Here is a 14,983-nt window from a genome sequence, read left to right on the forward strand (position 1 = left end):
CCCACTGCCTGTGCCCCAAGGAGATGAGGTGGCCTGGACTCCAGGGCACACACATTGGAGGGAGCAAGATTCCTGCAGGATCCACAATTCTGGGGTACCCAACTGAGGATGACTGGAAAGTCCAACTTGGCAGATTCCACAAGGCCCCTGTTCATTCCTCATTTGCTGTAACTGCTAGAGTGTTCATCTTTGCTGATGGAGGGTGCAAAAGTCAGAAGGAACAAAGGTGAGGGAGGCAGAGTCTCGGGGGAACTGGGGGATCCTGGGACCCCAGGATCCTAAAGGAAGATGTCAATGAGAAATCTGGGGAGAGCAAAGATGAGGAATTAGGATGCTCCCTGGGGACCAAACCCAGGGCATCACAGGAGGGGAGGACCTTGGGGATGGCATTGAGGTCTCAATCTCTTTCCTTCATGCCTTCTTATTTCTTTCTCAGATAGAAAATGAGGAGCAGGAGGTCAGAGCTGAGAGAGTGGGGAGGCAGTGGGGTTCATTCCATGCTGTCAGCAGAAGGCTGAGACAGACAGAAGGGAGAGGTGCTCAGAGTTGGGAGTCTACCCAGATATCCCAGCTCCAGACTAGTGTGGGATGAACAGCTCAGACTGTGTATCTCTGCTTCACTGAGGACTCAGGTGCTGAAGGGGTAAGTGAACTCTGGAAAGAGCTGGAAAGAGTTTGGGAAATGCTCCCCACATCCTACTGCCCCTTGATCTTGGCTGTGCCAAAAGGAAATGACCTCCTTCATCCCCTTTGGCCTTGGCTGAGTACAGCCAATGATTGGGTGGCAGGCAGTTTCTCCTCCACCCTCCTAACACCTGGCTGGGTGCTAGTCCACAGGGTTCTGCTGACCATCAACCTGCCTAGAATGGGAGGAGATTGGAAAGGTGAAAATGCTCAGTCTCAGCCTGGCCTTGGCAACCCTTAATGCTTAGGTGCCCGTGTGGGGAATAGAGTTAGACCCCCAGGTCCCAGGTCCAGGAAGACCTAGAAGGTTCTTGTTGACAAAGGCTGCAGCAAATATTAGCTCTCTCAACTCCCTAGTTATCCAGATGGGGACACTAAGACCTAGAGACAGGGAGTATCCTATTCAAGTTCCCACTGCCAGTTCCTGCATCTTTCTGACTCTTCCCAGCAGCCACAGACTCTCCTTGACTCTTTTGGGGACTACAGGGATTTGGGGCTATGCTGAGGCCTGAGCCTTTTAGCCACAGCTCAGGTTAGCCTCCCCTGAACAGCCTGGATTTGGGGTCAGGAGCCCTGTGTTCAAGTCCTGGCTTCATCACCAATAAAGTGGATGACCTTATCAAGGCTTATCTTTCTCAGACAGCCCAGCTCCTTTCTTCATTGATGAGATGGATGAAATATGGTAGGTATTAGGAGAACCAAATGCAACAGGGGCGTGGACTCTAAAACCTAACAAGGTGGAAAGCAGGATTCATACCCTACCCAGAATTCTGTCCCTTGTTCCTCCAATACTACCCCGGGATCCACAGATGGGAGAGGGCAGTGCAGGGGAATGAGGACCTTACTTTGACTGCCCCAGTGCTTTTCCAAAACACCACAAGCATTTTCAGTGGTTTCTCCTGGAATCCTCACAACCCTGTGAGACAGACAAGACAGGGATCAGTAGCCTTACTTTGCAAGTGAGGCAAGGTAGGCTTAAGGATGCTATATGACTGGGTCCCAGGTGTTCTGACTTCTGGTCTGGGGCTCTTCCCAAGGGAGCAGATGCCTGACTTTGCACAAGTGGGCCCTTGGGAATGGCTCAGGGCCATGTCTGACTGTTCTCCAATATTGCCCTACCTCCTTTGGGCTTGGGCGATGATCTGGGCCAGTCCTCCCCATTGATAGTCTCACTGGGGGCTTAAGAACACAAGCATCCCTGAATGACAGAATGGGGAGTCTCAAAGCTCTTGAAGGCCCTGCATATGTGGGATTGAGAGTATCATTAGCTGGGCCAAAGAGCGAACTAGGTAGAAACTGCATTGTGCCAGGGGCTCTGGTAGCTGCTACGACTCAGCCCCAGCATAGCTGTAGGTTTCTGCCACCTGCCCCAGAACACAGGCTCACTGTGGCTGGTGGCTGAGGGGTGGCCTCTCCAAATCACTAATCCTCTGAAGAAAGAGGCGGGAGAGGAGGGAGAAGAAAAACGAGAGAGGGTTCTTTGGAACAGCTGAGATGAGGGGTATGAAAGTGCTTTGTCAATCCTGGAGTTCAATATTATGAAAGGATTGTTATTATCCAAAGGGTCTGGTGGCTCAACTCAGAGAAAATTTCCCCTTTAGAAGGCCCTGGGAGGCAGTGGGACTTCCCACTCATTTCTCCTCTTACAGCTTGCTTCTTTATAAGACAGAGATTCCATAAGGCTGGAGAAAGGGTGCAGGCTTTGCTCAGTTGGATAGAGAGCCACGGTGAAGATAAAGGCTAGAAATGCCCTGGGGGTTAGGGAGAAACCCAAATGAGTGCTGCACAGAGTTAAGGAGGTCCTGCTGTGTATAGTGATACCTGGCCCAGGTGGTTGAAATTCAGCTATGAGCCCCGCTGTAGAACTGTGTGCACTCAAACCAGAGGATGGCAAATGCGCCATGTGTGTACCGTGGTACGTGGTACACCAGGCCCAAGCTGATGGGCCTTTACCAAGGAGAAGTGTGGTACTGGTTGTATTTAACAGGATCCCCAAGGTCCTTATCAGCAGTTTTCTCAGCTCTGTTAGGGTCTAGCCACATATATACTAAGGCAGTTTATGCTCCAGTCAAGAATCTGAAAGCCTGGGGGGAGGCCTTGTGGCAGGGAAGGATTAGGATGAAGATCATAGAGCAAAACACCAAGAAAGAGACAAGAGGGACAGCCAGGTTCAGGAGCCTTTATTGAGGGTCCTCAGGGGAGGTGTCAAGCTGTGGAGTTTAATGCTGGACTCTTCGAATGGACTGCAGCAGTCCGGTGTGGGCCTGGGTGCCAAATTCGCTGTAGGTACGGAACTCCCCACTGTGCCGGTCCCGCTCCAATACATACTGGTAGCCCCGGTAGCCTGGGTACTGGTAGGCCACCCACCTAGGCCAGTGAGAGCAGAAGGGTGGTAAGCAGCTCTGCCCCCACTCCCACCAATGTCTCGCATTAGTAGCCTTCCTTTCTCAGCCTCAGCTCCAAAACTATTGCTTCAATTTTCCCTACATGTGTCTCTCCCTGCCTGGTCCTCCCCTTGTTCCCTATTCCCACCCTCCATTGCCTCCTCATCCATCTTTTAAAACATCCCTTCCTTGGGATGGCTCAAAGGTTGAGCATCTGCCTTTGGCTCAGGGCCTGAGCAGGCTCCCTGCGGGGAGCCTACTTCTCCTTCTGCCTGTGTCTCTGCCTCTCTCTCTGTGTCTCTCATGAATGAATAAATAAAAAATCCTTTTAAAAAATCCCTTCCTCTATCCCCACATTGGCTCCCTGACTCTTACTCTATTACCTGCCTCCCCACAGTCTGTCTCCATCATCTCACTTCCCCCTGCCTCCCAGCCCCCGACATCTCTTTACCCTATCTCTTAGCACCCCATCACCTTTCCCAACCCCCTTCCCTGGTGCCCATTGCCTCCCTTCTCTTCTTATCTCCTTTGTTTCAGTCCCAGGACTCACGCTCCAGAGCTGACTTTGAGAGAACCCACATCCTTGCTGGCCCAACCCATGGAAGGCAGAGATGGGTAGTCATCGCTGAGTTCAAACTTGCTGCCCTGGAAGTTCTCCCCCTCAAAGAGTGTCACTCGGCTGTCACTGTGATTCTGAGGCACAGGAAGGTGGGGGTGGACAGGTCAGGCTCTCCAAAGAGGTATTAGTACATTCTCAGCCCCGCTTTTCCCACCTTGCCTCCCAACACAGCTGTGCAGACACTCTCACTTCACAAAAGTTCTCAGAGATCACTCTGTCAGGTCCAAAGCAGTCTAGGAAGCTGGGGTACTTAGAAGTTCCCAGCCTAGTCCCTTCTATGGCTTTGGGTTGAGGTGGTGAGACTGAGGGTGTCCCAGAGTCCCTTCTAGGTCAGGGCTAGAGGGCATATTGTAATATGTACATATTTCAGAAGGAAAATCAGAGATCCTGAGAGAAATTTAGCCCATTAACCAAGAAACAGTTTTCCTAAAGGCCTCGTTGACTATTCAGTCCCCTGCCCAGCACCTTGGATGCAGCCTCTCACAGCTGTGTAGGGCCCAGCTACGGGGTGCCAGATGGCAGAGTCAGAACAGACAGTCCAGGGCATCAATGTTAGTTGGGTCTTGCCTTGCATAGTCCTAGGCCCTTCCCCTCCTGGAATGGAGAGCTAGGCTGAGTCAGCATTTGCTCTTTGCATTCGACCTCTAGCCTAGCTTCTCTATTCCAGGAGGGGAAGGGCCTAGGACTATGCAAGGCAAGTCAGTACAAGTGAGAAGTGAGATTCTCCCCTCCAGTGACTCGTTTGATTCACTACCAACCCTTACCCCACATACATACACAGAGACTGACCTCTTTTCACCAAGGATCCCTGGATTGAGTTCTAGTCTCATCTTTGTGTTAATGCTCGTGTCCCAGGACAAGACACTTTGCCCTTCTGAGCCCCATTTCCACACTTGTATATGAGGCTAACAGCAGCCACCCCAGCCCTACAGGACAGTGTGATGACAGTGGCACTCTTTCACAGGTGTGGAGGACAGAGGTGAGGAACCTGTAGGTGCTAAGCCCGGATGGGGCTCGGTGCTGTCCATGGTGCTGATTTTGGGGTGGGGGTGGCACTTGACTATAGGCCCTCAGTCCGAACTTTCCGAGATTCGTTTGGTTCTGGGAAGTAATGCCATTACCGCTCATCTAGGAATTGTATTTACACATCCCCATACGGTGACTGGACAGCCTTTCTGAGGTGCCATGGTGGAGTCAGGGCCTGCAGCTGGGAGCTAGGAGGCAGAGGGGCAAGGGGAAGGTTGTGCTTACCGCGCAGAGCACTGGCCGGAAGGAGAGCAGCTGGTCACTGTGGTGGCCGCCACTGCCGCTCCAGGCGCTCCAGCGAGGATAGTCCCCCTTCTCCAGAATGAACTGCTGTCCCTGGAAGTCGGGGTACTCAAAGGCCACCCAACTGGGGAAAGATAAAGGAAGCTGGGAGGTATCTGCCCCAGCCCCACTCCTTCCTCCTCACCCCCACCCTCACTGTGTACTAAAAGGCTGAGAAAACAATCTTTTTCTCCAACCCCAGGCTCTTACCGTGACATTCACAGTGCATGGCAATGTGTATGGCCCCTCTAGAAGCTAAAGACTAAACCACCTGCTATTTGGAGTTTGAGGGATCCAGGCTTCCTGCTTAGGCTCCCCAGGTTGGAAGGAATTTTCTGATCTTCTGAATATCACCTAACCAAGGGTTCCTACCTCAAGCACTTAGGTGCCTGTAAAGGTAAGTGTAGGAACCCCCCAACCTGCAGCAGCAACCTGTGATAGCAACAACTTCCAATAGTCGGGGGCCCTCAGCTCTCCTGAGGGCCCCAGGCTCTCAGAGACCAGGGTGAAGGGAGAGGGAGTTGGTTTCTTTTGTTATACCAAGCGCAGAGCCATCTAACTTTGCACAGAGAAAAACTCTGGGGAGGAAATTACACTGGGAATCCCTTCAGGGTTCAGGCTGGTCTCGCCGGTGCCCGCAAAGGGTCGCCTCTCGCCTTTATCCCTTTAGGATTTGTCTTGCGCACGGGAGTTCTGGGGAGGCCAAGGGGTTCCCCATGTGGGTCGGTCTCTCTCGGGCAGGGCTAAAGGTCTGGGGAACGGAGGTCCGAGAGCTGAGGTCCCAGGCTTGGAGTTTAGACCCGGGGAGCCCGGCGCCCCCAACCCAGCCCCGCCGCGCCTGGCGCATCACTCACGCTCCATTTTCCACCTTGACAGAGCGCACCCTGCGGAGGCCTCCGCGCTCGGCGATGTTCGCGCAGTCGCTCAGCAGCCGGCAGCGGCGGCCCTGGAAGTCCTCCTCGTCCCAGAGCGTGAGGCTGGCGGGCGCCGGACCCGGCGCGGGGGCGCTGCTCATGCCGCTGCGGGCGAGAAGGGCGGGACCAAAGAAAGGTTCAGTGTCGGGCCGGCCCCTCCCGGGCCCAGGCGCGCCCTAGGCGGGTAGAGGGAGGCGAGGAGCGCGGGGCTCCACCCGGGCTGCGGGCTGCGAGCGGCTGTCCCTCGCCTCGCCCTCCCCCGCCCCGGGGAGACCCCGCCCCAGCCCCGAGTATTCACCCGGTGGGGTGAGCGCTGTGCTGTCGGAAAACCGAGAGGCTGCGCGCGGGCTGGGCGCGCGGGGCTTTATACCGGGCCTCGCCCCCCTCCGCGCATTCTCTCCCGCTGGGGTGGGCGCGCTGAGTCAGCGGGCAGGCGGCGGTCAGTTCTGGTGTCCCCTGGAGAGCCCAGGCCTTTCCCGCAGCCGCCAATCTGGCCCCAGCCCTCGGGGATCACAATAGAAACTGCTGAGGCCCATGTCCCGCGCCCGCCGCAGCTGAGGCTGACTCCGCTTTTTCTTTTTTGGGGGGCCTGAGCCAGGCAAGGCGTACCCGGCCTCCGGGCGGGAACGCGCCCTCCCTGGCCCAGACCCTTAGTGATGGAGGTACCAGGTCACTCTGGGGCCACCTGGCTACGATCGCGAATTCTTCTTGCCAAGGCCTACCCTCCACCTCTTAGGCCTAGGGCGAGGCGGCTCCCGACGCTGGCCGGAGGGTAGACACAGCTCTCCGCCAACGGTTTTCCTCCCGCCCTCCGTCCTCTTTGCCCCGGAGCGCTGGCCGGTGGTGGCTCCTATGCTCCCGAGCTTGAGTTCCCGGACCCAGCTCGGCGCCCCACGCTCCGGAGTTTTCGTGCGCGGAGGGGCCAAGAAGGAGGCAATGACCAGGACTCGCCGCGACGCGGCGCTGAGCTCAGGAAGCGTAAACCGCCCAAGGGAGGGATCGGATTTACGAAGCGCTTAGAAATAAAAGTAATTAAGGGAGTGGCTCACTGTGGAAGGTAGAATGGTTCAACCTCAGCGTTACGCTCCCAGTGGCCAGAGCTCCAGGGTCTGGGGACGCTGGTGGGGACGGAAGGTCCTAGGCTCTGGCCCTCAGTCCCAGGGCCCTGTGTGGCAGGGAGAAGGCGGGAGAGTGGGAGGGGGAGAGGGGGAGGAGGAAAGGCTTGGGGCCTCCAAGGGAGGTCGTTTCCTCCCAATTTACAGCCGAATTTCCTAACCATCATAGTTGTCAATAAGGCATAAAGACTTCTGGCAAAATTGTGAGCTTTCCTTAATGGAGGGGGTATTCCCACAGAAGCCGAGGGGAGAGTGAGAAGGGAACTGCTATTTTGTTGTTCCCACCAGCCCACGGCTTTCTTTATCGACTCAACAACAGTCCAGTGAGGTAGGCTTGGACATGCAGACCTGGAAACTGAGGCACCAGGGGGCACAGGGCCTCTTCCACATTCACACAGCCAGGGTCAAAACAAGATTAGAACTTAAACCCTTTGACTCCAAAGCCAGTGCTCTTACCACTCCACATCCTCTGGCTAAAAGTTAGGCTTGTAGAGGCCAGATGCTGCGGCCTCAGCTCCTGGCAACCTGCCATGCTGACCGCCGTCCTTTCTGGCCAGTCAAGCTCATTCCCACCTCGGAGCCTCCTCCCCTTACCTGATGGAGTGTTTTAGTCTCAAGGTCTTGGCAAGCTGGCTCCTTTGTTACCTCTTGGGTGATGCTGTTCCTGGCATTTACTGTTCATCGCATCGCCCTGTTTTCTTTATAGTGTCTATCACTCTGTAAAGTTGTCTTCATCTTTTGCTCAAGAGCGTTTGTGGGTGCACTGAGTATCTCTCTTACTAGAGTGTAAGCTCCATTTAAGGGGGGCAGGGGCCGTGTTGGTCCTGTTCTTTGTTATCCTCAAACCCAGCACAGTACTGGGCACAGAGGAGGTGCTCAATAAAACCTGAGTGAGGGAACAGGTGGTCAGACTGCGTCAAATGTCCAGGGGGAAGGGGTCTAGAGGAAATTCCCCAGTGAGAGAGCAAGGGCAATGGTTTGCCCACTCTACCAAGCCCCCGCCCACCCCCTGGCTCCAAAATTCTGGACTGCTGAGAACAGGTGTTGGGAGACACTGGAGCCTCCCTTAGGTCTCTCTTTTCACTCGTGAGGAACTGCTATTGAAGATCCTAAGGTGTGTGAAGGTGAATGCCAAGAGTAAAGTGCCCTAAAACACGAGGAGTAAAGTCCATGTTAGGAAGGTTTGAATCACAGCAAGGACGACGAGAGCGGGGCTTGAGTGGAGATGGGGTCAGAGCACGCCCAGTGCCCTGATTCCCTACCCGAGAGGGCGTTTGGACAAACACAAATAGGGTATAATTTCCCCCCAAAGTCCATAAGGGAGAAATACAAACTATCGAGGGGGGCCAGACAGAGTTCTGGGTTCTTCGTGTCCTGGCCCTTGGACTTGGGCTCCCGAGGCGGGTCGTCGGACGCGGCGGGAGGTGTGAACCGAATCTCTCTTTCCCTCCCTCCCTCCCTCCCTCCCTCCCTCCATCATTCCTCCTCCGTCTCTATCGGGCAATTCTAGATTCGGCCGCCAGGGGGCGCGGGCGGGCCGCGCTGGAAGGGAAGCCTGCGAGGTGAGGTGGGTGGGGTGGGGTGGGGTGGGTGGGGTGGGGTGGCAGGGAGAGTTGGTGCGAGCCTGAGGTCCGGGCGGCGACGCGCGCGGGGGCGAGTGCGTCAGGCTGTGCGTCTGCGCTGCTCCGTGACGCGGGCGCCGGGTGTTCGCCCGGAGGGTGCACGGGTGCCTGCTGGAGGCTGGACGCTGCCCTGGGGTCTGGGCTGCGCCCAGGTGGGCAGTTTCCGATCCAGCTGTTGGCCAGACGACTATATGCTGCAGGAGGGGTGTGTGTGTGTGTGGTCGGGGACACAGTGGGGAGGCATAAGAGCTGAGATCCAAATTCGAATGAAGAGTCCGGCTGGGATTTGGGGTGGAGACCCTTCGTGGGAGAAAGGGCACCTTTCTAGTCCTAAATTCCGGTCTGGGCTCTGCTCTCAGAAGCTGTGAGGCACTAGCCAGCCTCTTCCCTCCTGGGTACCTCGGTTTCCCCATCAGAAACATGGTTAGAGGGCCCAGTGCTCCCCCTCCCCCGCTCCACCCCCATTCCAGATGTCTGTGAGCAGCTCTCTCAGAAATGGGCACACCCACCAAGACGGCCAGGAGCCAGCTGCCTTGACCTCTCTCGGGGTCCTCGCCTCCCCCAGACCTTGCCCTGGCTCTGGGACTCAAAGTCATAGAGAAAGGGAAGGAGGACCCACTGACAGAGAAGGGGCTGTCAGGCAGCCCTGCTGGGTGTGCTAGAATGGGACTCTGGGGTCCTTGTCCCTATTTTGTGCTATGGACCCTCTCCCGGCCTCCTTTCTCCACCAGGCTGATCCAGCGCCAGTCCCCCAGCTGACACCCCCCCGGGCCCCCCCCTCACCTCCTAGCCCCCTTCCTCCCCTCAGCAGCTGGTCCTGTTTGTTTTCCCAGATCAGTTGCGCTTAGAGCTTCCTGAAGGACGGATGCACAGGTGGCTTTGTTTGCCAGCTCAGCACCCTCACTCCCACCTCCTCCCCATCCGCAGCCTCAGCCTTTGGGTGTGGAAGGGGGAAGTTAGGCCAAAAAAAAAGTGTCCCCAGATCTACACCTCCAAGAGACCTCAAGCTCTCATAGGGATCTCATCGCCCTCAAAGAACTCCCCATCCCCACCCTCTCCAGCCCTTCATCTCCTATGGGGACTTCCGGTCCCATAGAGAAATCTCTAGGACTACCCTCCCCATGATTCTACCAAAGCCCAAAACCCACCAGGTACCTTCAGATCCCACAGAGAAAACCTCAGACTCAGTCCTGTGTCCTCAGAACCCGAGACCCTCAGATCCCGCTCAGGGCCCTTTGCCCGTACAGGGACACACAGATCTGATGAAGATCCCTCAACCTGATCCTGGGCTCCCACCCAGGTCTCTATCCCATATAAAGGGGATATCTGAGAATCCCCAGAGACCTCTCCCTCAAGTAGAGCCCCATCCCGAGCAGCCCGACTTCCCAGTACTGCTGGGCAGCTTAGAAGCGCCCAGTGGCCCATGTCCTCTCCTCAAGCTGGCTGGCTCCCACCTCTTACCCCTCATTTCACTGGGAAATCAGCCAGGGCTTTGGTGACTGAAGATGCAAATTCTGTGAATGGTGCCCTCCCTCCCCCTGGTCCGGTCACCAGCCTCTCCTTTACAGCCTCACTACCCCCCCTGCCCCCCCCCCCAGGTTCGGAGCCAGGAACGGGCAGATGAGCACCTTCCCTGGGGCTGTGAGGTCTGGTCTCCTGGGAGACAGATAACTGAGAGATCAGCTCAGTTCAGGCAGGGTCCGACAGCTGGCCCCAAAGAGGGGGGTCTTGGGGGGGATGCGGGAGCCCCACTCACACACCCGTTGTCCTCCCCTGCCAGCAGCAGAGCCCCTCTTCTCTGCCTCTCAGTGGGGACGTGGAGCTGGCTCCCATCCAGGGAGATGGGAGGCAGCTTCCACCGCCACACGCTCACCAGACACAAAGCCAGGGGGCTCACGCAGGGCAGCAGGGAGAGGGCGGGCACACGCATGCCTTGGGGCTACAGGCACAGCAGATCCACACGCGGATCCCACACACCGCACGTGAGCACTCTCCTAGGGTTCAATAGGCCCCCAAAGCCACACTCATTTATGGGCAAACGCTTGTTCACTCACTTATTCCTCCAATAATTTAATTAAATGTGCCATGTGCCCCCCTGTGCTGGGTGTTGGGGGTCACACACGGGTATTCCCTTGTGACTTACACTTGCACATATCCCATTCCACGGCCAGTGTCCAAGAGGAGAGAAGGTCGTCTCAGTCACCGGCCCATGAGCATACAGACACTGGAGGGTTAAGAGTGCTCGGGAATCTTGCACCACTGCCTGGGTTCAAATCCAGCTCCACTGCTTCTAAGTTGCACTCTACTCCTCAGTTTTTCCCGCTGGAAAATGGGAACAATAGTCTTAAAAACTGTTGTGAAGATTTGAGAGCATGTAAAACAGAACTGGCCTGCCGAACGTGCCCAATAAATGTTAGCCCTTAGTTGTCACGGTGGTTGCGGTCATGAATGGCTTTGCTGCAAGGCTTCCCCCCTGCTCCCCGCACCCCCAGGCCTGGCTGGAATGGAGGCTGGAGTCAGGGCAGCAAGCCTAGCTCTGGGGGCTGCATCCCCCTTCCCACATTGGCCTTGTGGAAGCCAGCCTAGCTCTCTGGATGGGGAGCCTTCCTGCCTCACCCCATTCAAGCCACTCTGCTCAGGATCTCAGTTTGGGAGGCTTGGGAGGGTCAGAGGGAGCGTATCTCAATTTCCTTTCCTCTGCTCTTCTGGAACAAGCACTTAGGAGCAGAACTGGAGGCTCTTCGGGTTCCCTATGTGCCCTGGGGCAGGTCAGTCCCTCTCTTGAGGGCCCAATTTTGTAGTATGGGCTGATTTTGGAGAGGCCTCCCAAGCCTGACTGCTGTGCTCCTGTGGTGCCTCAGGAAGCCTCCCTGCCCTCCCCCCCTCCCCACCCAGCCTCTGCACCCACTACCCCCCCCTAGCCAGAGTGAGGGGGTGAGTTGCCAAGGTCGCCATGGGGACTAATCTCTGAGAAGGTCAGTGAGGCTCTGGTTCTGCCTTGGCCGGATGGGGATTAGCACCTGGTTATGAGCCCCCCCACCCCAGTGCCTCCACTCCCGGTCCCCTCCCGGGTCCCCTGACTCTCAAGTGGACCCTGGGCAGAGGTTCCATGGCTGGGCCACAACAGGCAGGTGGGTAGCGGGTAGGTCAGCTGCCAAAGCTGTCTGTCTCTACAGCTGTGGCCAAGAGAGAAAAGGGCAGAGATGGGATCAGATGGTGCCCCTCGTGGCTCAGTGTCCAGCGGGGCCTGAGCCTTGCCCCTCTTCGTCGTTTGCCCTTTAGTGGGGGAAAGATGGGTCTCCCAAGTCAGGCCTATCAGCCCTCCCCGGCTCTGGGGCTCTGGCCATTAGAAGCCACCTCTCTCTCCTCTCTTGGGGGTGATTTCCCCCAGTGTGGGGCTGGAGGCCCTTTTCACCTGGTGGACCCCTACCTCCCCACATGCTCTGCCTTCCACCTCTGCTTACCCTGACCTTTGACCCGGCATCTTCAAATCTCTCCATCTCTCCCAATTGTATCTTTCTTGCTCTATCAGGGTACTTAGCACCCTCTCTGGTTTTGGTTTCTCTGGGGTTGTCTTTGTGGCTCCCTAGCCCTGGCTCTCACAGGGGTGGGGTGGCAATGCGGGGAGCTGCAGCCTCTCCAGATCCTAAAATCTCCCCTGGGTCTCACATCCTTCTGGGCCTCATCTTCTATCTTTCTGTCCTGCCTGTGTTTTCTGCTCTGTCTCCTCTCCCCAAAGCTCCTCTGCACTTTCCCAGTCCCAGGGCTGCCCGCACTCCGACCGCTCAGTCCCTTATTCCGCTTCCTCCCCTACCTGTCACCTCCCCCGCCTGGGGTGCTGACAGGGATGACAGGAAGCAGGCTCCGGCTGGGAGCTGGAAGGGGGTGGGGGGAGGGGGCCCACTCTCGAACGCCAGCTGCTGAGCACCCCCCTCCTCCCCAAGCCCCGCACCTGCAGGGCCAGCCTGGCGCCTGGAGTCTCCGCCCCTGGCCCCCTGGCCGGGCAGGGAGGAGGGCCCTGGACGGGAGAGGCCGGAGCCTGAGCCTAGGCCTCAGTCAGGAAATGCGGGTCTTGGGGACGGGAGGTGGAGGTCTGGAGAAATTAGGACCTGGAGGGAAAAGGCGGTGGTTCTCGGTTGCAAGGGCTGACCCAGCCTCCTGGTGGCCTCATTCTTCCCACCTGCCCCCCAACACACACCAAATGACTGTGTGTGTGTGTGTGTGTGTGTGTGTGTGGAAGGGGGTCGCTTCAGGGGGAGATCTCTTCGTTGTGCAACCCCCAGATCTGAAATCTCAGCCAGAGGTCGGGAGCTCTAACCCCCTTCCACGATTAGGGAGGAGAAGAGGAAGCCCTTAAAGACACAGGGAAGATGTTCCGCTGCCAGGCCAGGCCCCTGACAGGCAAATCTTCAGCACCAGGCAAGGAGCAGAGGACCAGGAGCCTGGTCAGGGAGGGCAGGATGGGGGCTGCACATGCCCCAGCCTGGGGGCCCATGGATGTTCCCCTCCCCAGGGCCGCTGCAGTCCACCCCCTCCCAGAACTTCCTGGAATCTGTCAGAGCCATCTCATCCCCTCCCCCTCCCTTTCTCTGCACAGAGGACTCAGCAGATCCCATAGGGCCTGCGGGTAGTTGAGCGGGGGGTGACAGTGGAGGGGGGGCAGGTAGAAAGGACAAGCCAGCCCCTCCAGGAACATCCAGAATGGAGCTGGAAGGACCTGTGGCTCCTGACCTTTGTTCTCTCTCCCCAGGGGCTACCTCTGCCTGGGTGTGTGGGGGGGTACAATCCCATGTAGCCCCAGGATGCTTCCTCACTCTGAGGGGAAACTGTGGCTCCTTACCGCTGTCCAAGAGGCTTCCCTCCACTTACGACCTACAATGGGCCCCTCTGTCTGGGGCAAGACTGGCACCACCACCAATTTTGAGGAGGAGGAATGGAGGACACCAGGAGTCAGAGGACAGAGGGACTGGGCTAAGGGCTTGGCTCGGACTGACCTACCGCTGTGTGTGGAACTCTGAGTTCTAGACTCAGCAGGCAGGAGGCCAGGGTCTAGGGCACTCTCCGCCCCCTCCCCCATGTCACATCTTAGCACTCTGAATCACTGCAGAAGGGCACCCGGCTGTCTCAGGTGTGGGTGGTGGCTAATGACCCGTGGACTCCTAAGATGAGGGCCATTCGGGCCCACCCTCACCTGACCCGCAGCTGCGTGCAACAGGAGGCCTTGGGATTATGGAGTTCTGGAAAGGTGTCGAGCTGCGGTCCCTGGGGACCCCATCTGGCAAGGGCTAGGGGACCCCATGTTTGTCCTTTTCAATCAGTCACTCACTCAGTCTATCTCACACATGGGAAGACTGAAAGAGGGGCCGGGGAGATGGCAGGGAGTGAACCCTCAGGATGTCAGCACCAAACAGATTTGGAGGAACACACTGGATCTTCACCTGGCTCTAGCTCCTTCAACCCAGATTTTCCACACTTCACAGCTACTGCTCCAGCCCCTTGAGGGTCTCTAACTTCCCAGGGCAGGTGGCTCAGAATTATTGCTAGAAGCCCAGAAGCCAGGATTTGGGGACTGGTGAGGCCCTCGCTGGGAGGCCAGACCAAGCCCTCTCATTGAGCAAACAGGAAACCCCAGGAGAGGCTGGGAAATGACTTGCCCAAGGCCACAGAAGTCGCTGGGACAGAGCGGGACTAGCAGCCGGGTTTCCACCTCCAGAAGGGCTCCTGTTTCGGCCACAGCCCCTTATGCCACCCGGTGGAGCCTGCTCAGCCGGCCCATTTTACCCGGAATCAAGCCGGGCACCCTGGCGTTGCGGGCGGGACGAGGCAGGGCGGGCGGGGCCGGATGGGAGCCGGATCTCCCCCGGGAGCGGCGCGCGGCCTCTCCGACCCGTCTGGCGGCGGCGGCGGCCGCGGCGGCGGCGGCGGCGGCAGGTGCCTGCGTGGCGGTCGGGCCCGGCCCCCGGGCGGGTGCTGAGAGGCCACCCCTGCCTCACGCGAGCCGAACGAACAAAACGCTCAGGTCCGGTTTGTGCGAGGGGCTCGTCGCGGGGCGGGAGCGGAGGGCCCGGGGCCTGGCTGGCGCCCTCGGCGAGCTCCTGGTCCTGGTCTTCTGCGAGCGCAGTGGCCCCCAGCGCGCCGCTAGCCGCCGCCCTCACCTGCGCGCATCTGCGGCTGACACGTCGCCGGCCGAGGAGGCCACCCAGGTGCGCACCCGGCCCGCCCCTCCCTTCCTCCCTCCTGGCCACCCTTCACCTGGCCCGGCCCTGCTTGGCTTGGCCCCCAGCCCACTCCCCCGAGCTTGTGCGGGAGCCCGGGCTCAGCACGCTTTTATCCCGCC

At 57.9% G+C, this 14,983-nt stretch overlaps 1 protein-coding gene across 2 annotated transcripts; it reads right to left on the reverse strand.

Annotated features, from left to right (window-relative positions):
- Positions 1-2,856: 2,856 nt before the first annotated feature.
- Positions 2,857-14,915, reverse strand: CRYBA2 (crystallin beta A2). Of its 2 annotated transcripts, XM_041737069.1 has the most exons (6): positions 12,599-14,915; positions 10,790-10,968; positions 5,850-6,014; positions 4,939-5,080; positions 3,619-3,761; positions 2,857-3,051 (listed from the first exon to the last, which is right to left on the reverse strand). In XM_041737069.1, the coding sequence occupies exons 2-6, from the start codon at positions 10,804-10,806 to the stop codon at positions 2,904-2,906; spliced, it is 615 nt and encodes a 204-aa protein (XP_041593003.1). In that variant the 5' UTR covers positions 10,807-10,968; positions 12,599-14,915; the 3' UTR covers positions 2,857-2,903. The 2 variants fall into 2 exon arrangements, with proteins under 2 accessions (XP_041593003.1, XP_041593002.1); XM_041737068.1 differs by having other exon boundaries at positions 10,790-14,915.
- Positions 14,916-14,983: the final 68 nt, after the last annotated feature.

Source organism: Vulpes lagopus, chromosome 22 (genome assembly GCF_018345385.1).
Source record: "Vulpes lagopus strain Blue_001 chromosome 22, ASM1834538v1, whole genome shotgun sequence".
NCBI lineage: Eukaryota > Metazoa > Chordata > Mammalia > Carnivora > Canidae > Vulpes > Vulpes lagopus.

Excerpts from the sequence above, each read along its gene's own strand:
- CRYBA2 (XM_041737069.1), bottom strand. Across the intron at positions 3,762-4,938 it reads TCCGGCCAGTGCTCTGCGCG|AATCACAGTGACAGCCGAGT; the intron begins GTAAGCACAACC and ends CCTGTGCCTCAG. Across the intron at positions 3,052-3,618 it reads CTCAAAGTCAGCTCTGGAGC|GTGGGTGGCCTACCAGTACC; the intron begins GTGAGTCCTGGG and ends TCACTGGCCTAG.